The sequence below is a fragment of the Fonsecaea nubica genome (assembly GCF_001646965.1).
Source record: "Fonsecaea nubica strain CBS 269.64 chromosome Unknown Scaff142, whole genome shotgun sequence".
NCBI classification, from domain to species: domain Eukaryota; kingdom Fungi; phylum Ascomycota; class Eurotiomycetes; order Chaetothyriales; family Herpotrichiellaceae; genus Fonsecaea; species Fonsecaea nubica.
In genome coordinates, this window is record NW_019173815.1 from 44845 (window position 1) to 49925 (window position 5081).

Below are 5081 nucleotides of genomic sequence, written 5' to 3' on the forward strand. Positions count from 1 at the left end.
TCTCCCAAGCATTGCCCATTATGATTGATCAAGATAACAGACAAGCACGCTAGTGTCCTCTGAAGTTCTCTTTGAAATGAGGTTTAAAGCGCACTGGAGTTTGATGCTATTTGTGGAATATACCCAGGATTGATTCGAAAAATTTGCCCCGACAGAATGACCACACGGCACAGACGATGACTGTCCGGCCTAAACTGCTGATAACCACGCAGACATGTCTGGAACGAACATGGACGTTTCCATGACTATCAGATCTTGTGCCAATCCCCCCCCCCGGGGGGTGGACGAGGTCTTGAGGTGACCGACTGGACACTGCAAACCTGGTACTGGGCTCTCAACTACAGAAATCGCCCAAGACTTTGCCAAGTGCTTGAAATGGGGCTTTGCGCGCGATTCCGACGCCAACCTCAGTCCTCTCGGAACATGATGAAAATTTTTGATCAATCAAAAGATCTCTTGTGCTCTTTCAGATTTTCTACGGTGCAGCTGAGAGCTCTCCTCTCCGTCGTCTCAAATGCGTTATTATGGCAGTCATGGCAAGAATCAGCTTATAATTTACTTCCCGCGGCTTCTTGCTTGATGCGGCGATGGTAAGCGTCTCTCATCTCTCTTCGCAACATCTTCCCGGATGGTGTCCTTGGAATCTAGAGGATGATGGTCAGCAGAAACGCTAGCATTGCGCGTTTTAGACATACCGAGTCGACGATTTCGATTCCTCCTGCGAGATGCTTGTGTTTACTCAAGCGCTGCCCAACATGCTCATTCAACTTCTGGATCACTGCCGCTGCACCTTGCTTCTTTCCTTCGGCACTCAGCACCACCCATGCCCTCGGAAACAAACTTCCATCGCCCCGACCATTATCGACTCCGGCGACACATGCGTCCGTAACAAGCTTCTCTGGGTGTTCAAGCAGAGTATCTTCCACCTCGGTCGCAGTCACCTGCAAGCCTTTCACCTTGATCATCTCCTTCAGACGGTCAAGGTAATGAATTCGATCTTCGGCATCACGCAAAACAAGGTCTCCTGTCCTCAGCCAACCAGGCTCTGCGAACAGTTCTGCAGTAGCCTGCGGATCTCGAAAGTATCCCATGCATACAACATTACCCCTTGCCCACAGTTCACCCTTGGTACCCTTCGGGACATCCTGTAGGGTATCCGGGTCAACGACTCGGCCCTCCATCCCTGGGAGGAGGTAGCCGATTGTACCCGGCTTGGATGCTTTCAAGCCGAAGATGCCTTCGATGGGGGGTGCCGCAATGGATGCGGCTTCCGACAGACCATAACCAGAGGGGATGGGAGTTTTCACGGGCAGCTTCTGGGCAAGCTTGTATGCGACTTCGGGCGGAAGATAAGCCGCGCCACTGGAGCAGCTGACCACCGATGATAGGTCGTATTTGTCAGTCAGTGGAGACTGCGCAAGCTGTCTCACAACCGGAGGAACCAGAGGCAGGACTGTGATTTTGTACTTTTCAATGCATTTCAGGGCGAGTTCGATATCCCATTTCGACATCATGATATTGGTCGAGGGAGCAAGATTGACGCGCAGGATCCAAATGATCATGCCGTAGGAATGGTATGCTGGGACAATTCCAAGTTGTGTTTGGTGTGTCAGTGGTTCAACTCGGTTGAACAGTGCTGTCATCGTCGCCGTTACGGTGCTTTGTAAACCGCTATGGATGGCATTTCGGTGGGAGATCATCATCGCCTTGGGCAAACCAGACGTGCCTGACGATTGGAACAAGTAACACAGTTTTTCACCACCAATCAGTTTTCTTTTGCGCTCCTGCATCTGCAAGCCACGCCGGATGAAAGACTCTACAGTTGGATAACCCCCGACGGAATCCAAGGACGAATCATCCGCCAGCACGATGATCTTTCTTTGATCAAGCACAAGGGGTAGCTTGTCGTTGACCGGGCCGACACCGAGTTTGATAGCTTCGTGCAAGACGGGGAGAAGCGTCTCATGGCACACAATCGATGTGATCTGCATCTTTCTCAGAACATGCCACAGCTCGTACGAGGTGGATGCCGGACTTATTCCGCCAAACACCAGCTCGGAACGAAAACAGGCATGAGCCAACATCGAGTAGTGGATGTTGTTGCGAGAAAAGAGACCCAGGATCTCTCCATTGTCTTTGTCGTCGACTGGTGAGCGGCTCAATCCCAAAGGATTCGGCCCATCATAACGAAAGACTCGTGCCAACGCGCAGACTCTCTCATAAAATTGATGGAGCGTGATCCTTTGGTCGGTCACAGCATCGATGAACAAGTCATAGTCTGGAGGCAAAGGTTGATCAGGCGGAAAGCACAGCTCATGCACATTCAGATCCTTCGGTGTTGGGGGAAATGGGCCGAATGGAGATCGAAAGACCTTGTCGTCCGTCGGTTGGTATTTGCTGTTTACATCTGGTGCTTCCGGATGGATGAACCTGGCCCAGCGTGGCGCCATTTCGCACCCAACAACTCTTCTGGTCAATTCGACTTGAAGCGGACATCAAACCATCGACAAGAGACTGGCCTCTTCTTATCCTGGTTTTTTGACCATTACAAATGAGGGGGACCGCGGCAGCGCGGTTACTACTTTCAGGATACCGGGACTACCTCGGTTTGAGCAACAGCCTCGTTCACGGTCAAACAGATGGACCGAGCCTCACCTTTTCGGGAATCTGCGACTTGATATGAACAGTATTTTCTTTGTTGCACATCGCGAGAAAACAGGCAGATGCGAGGGGGCGAGAACAAGCAGCTGGGAGGCCTTGCGATTAACTATCGGCCGCTGCGGCCGCGACATCCGCCACCTCTATTCCCTTGTTGTCCATGTCGCCCGGATGTGGTTCCTGACGTTTTAGCGCGTGTACCAAGCCTAGTGTGTAAAGCTTCATCTCGGGATCGTAAGGGTCGATCGAGATCTAGGGTCGAAGTCAACCTCTGTGCTGTGGTGGTGGGATGTATTCAATTTCCTGTCTGGCATCACAACCTGGTCAGAAATTGAGCATCTCTGCGAGTATATCCATGCCGCATCTCACGGTAACGCCATCTTTGGAGACTGTTGATTTGGGAGTCTCCACATCAGGGATGTTGTTGAGGGTATTGGTATCTCTCGTCTCGAAGCGGACGAAGATATCAGCCTTGCCGTCTAGATGTTTTCGGACCCCCTTCACGAGACAAAGCTCGTTGCTCAGCCCTTTCTCCCAAATGTTAGGCCTGCCAGGGAGTTGGTGATGTCCAGACCAATCATGCCGGTCGACTCCAGGGGCCAGATTCCACAGACATACCTACGTGTGGCTGCCACGAAGCGAAGTGGAAATACCATGCCATACGTTGCTCAGGAAGCGAGATTGTGGATACCCGAGACAGTGAGTTAGCCGCTTGTGTCTATGTGATATGAAGCCTCGTCCAAACTAGCGGGGGATATTTTATGGATTGTGGCATTTTCGCTGCCCACGATAGGCGGACCGTCCAGGAACCTCCTCTGTCAATGATTACTGAACTCAATCATTGTTGTACAGGGTTTCAATCCTCATGCCACTATATCTCAATGAGCCATCAGTTTGTCAAGCAGCACATATTTGACGGCAGGGCGTCCTTCAATTTGAACAGGCATGAAGGATGACAGCCTCAGAGGTTACCTGCGGCTGTTCAGATGTCAGCTCTAAGAGCGATTCATGTCGGTAAGCAGGACAACAGGCATGTCCAACAAATGTGTCAGTTTTCGAATCCAAAGGGTCACCGAGTCTCTAGCCACTCTGCTAAGCAGCGATCCCGTCAGCATACTACCATTTGCTTCTGTTGGCCCCTGGAAATATGGTTGAAAGAAAGGACTGCCTGCTCCTTAGCATACCATATCGACCCAGGTCGACAAAGAAACCTCTGTACCTAGATCGCGGAGCATCATGTCTGCACCGCCCACGACAACGACACTGGCCTCGAGGTATCCACAAATCACCACATCGACCCTTCCAGCGTTTGCGCAAGGTCAGGTTGTGGGTCACGGAGAAGGTATCCATAGTTTCCCCGGCTTCCACCCCTTTCACCAGCAAGACTTTGGTCAATGGCCCGGTCAATCTTTTGCAGGAAACATGTGGCAGCAAGATTATGGGCTATGTGATGGGTTCTGGGGTTCGGGCGCAGTTACCACTCACCAATTTGCATCTCCCATGTCGATCCCTGAGCACATGGGCCAACATCCTCCAAGCAAAGGCTCAACTCCAGCCTACATGAGCGATGAGCTGCCACACGGACTGCGGCTTGGTCAAAGTGGTGACGGTACGATCCCAGTCGGCGGAGAAGAAACCACGCAGGGGCAGGAACGCCAACGAAGCGAAGCAGCCGACAGCGATAGCGGTGGCACGAGCCCGACGAGGGCAGATGCGGTTTCCACGAGCGACGAGAAACGCAAGATACAGAACCGACAAGCCCAACGTGCCTTTCGGCAACGGAGGGTGAAATATGTGAGGGACCTGGAAAAACAAGTCAAGGATCTCCTCCTCCACGCCGAGGCACTGAAGCATGAAAACCAGATGCTGAGAGAGCGGACTCGGTGGTTGAACAATCAGCTGAAGAGTCTTCACTGCCGGGTAACAAGGCAGAGTTCTTCATGAACGCCGTGTGGCAGTCCTCTGTTTTTTCTTCTGTTTGGTCTCTGCTGAATCGGGTATATATATATATATGGATGCGGCGTCGACGAGCGGGTGGTTTACAAACGATGGTTGTGACAAACGGACATGTATGTGGGAGATTGCAGCCACGTCAACTGCGGAGGTTGTGGGTTGTTCAGATGTGATGGATGGACCGTCAGCGCCGTGTGTCCAGTCTCTCGTCTCACCTCGGCTGGAAAGGCCTCTGGCGCAATGAGGCGTGAGTCACTGCGTTGTTGTTCCCAGGTCTGGTATATCTCACAGTATCACAGTGACTCCATCTGTGAGAATTGCCGAGCATATATATAGATATGTGTGTATGTTCTGTCTCTTATACCCATCGGACGCTTGCGACGATCTACCCTGTGGAGAGCTCGGGGTCTCACGTGACAATTAATAAAAAAAAAACGAAAAAAAAAAAAGAGGGCCAGCAGCAGAAAAAA

The 5081-nt window shown here is 51.6% G+C and overlaps 2 protein-coding genes across 2 annotated transcripts; one reads left to right on the forward strand and one right to left on the reverse strand.

Moving 5' to 3' along the window:
- Window positions 1–548: 548 nt before the first annotated feature.
- On the reverse strand, window positions 549–2450 carry AYO20_11264 (hypothetical protein; the record flags this gene model as incomplete). Its single annotated transcript, XM_022649516.1, has 2 exons — window positions 549–644; window positions 696–2450. The coding sequence occupies 2 exons, from the start codon at window positions 2448–2450 to the stop codon at window positions 549–551; spliced, it is 1851 nt and encodes a 616-aa protein (XP_022494522.1).
- A 1444-nt stretch (window positions 2451–3894) lies between these two features.
- AYO20_11265 (hypothetical protein) lies at window positions 3895–4602 on the forward strand (the record flags this gene model as incomplete). The annotated part of the gene is made up of 1 exon (XM_022649517.1): window positions 3895–4602. One exon carries the CDS (start codon window positions 3895–3897, stop codon window positions 4600–4602), a length of 708 nt encoding a protein of 235 aa, XP_022494523.1.
- Between the last annotated feature and the right edge of the window lie 479 nt (window positions 4603–5081).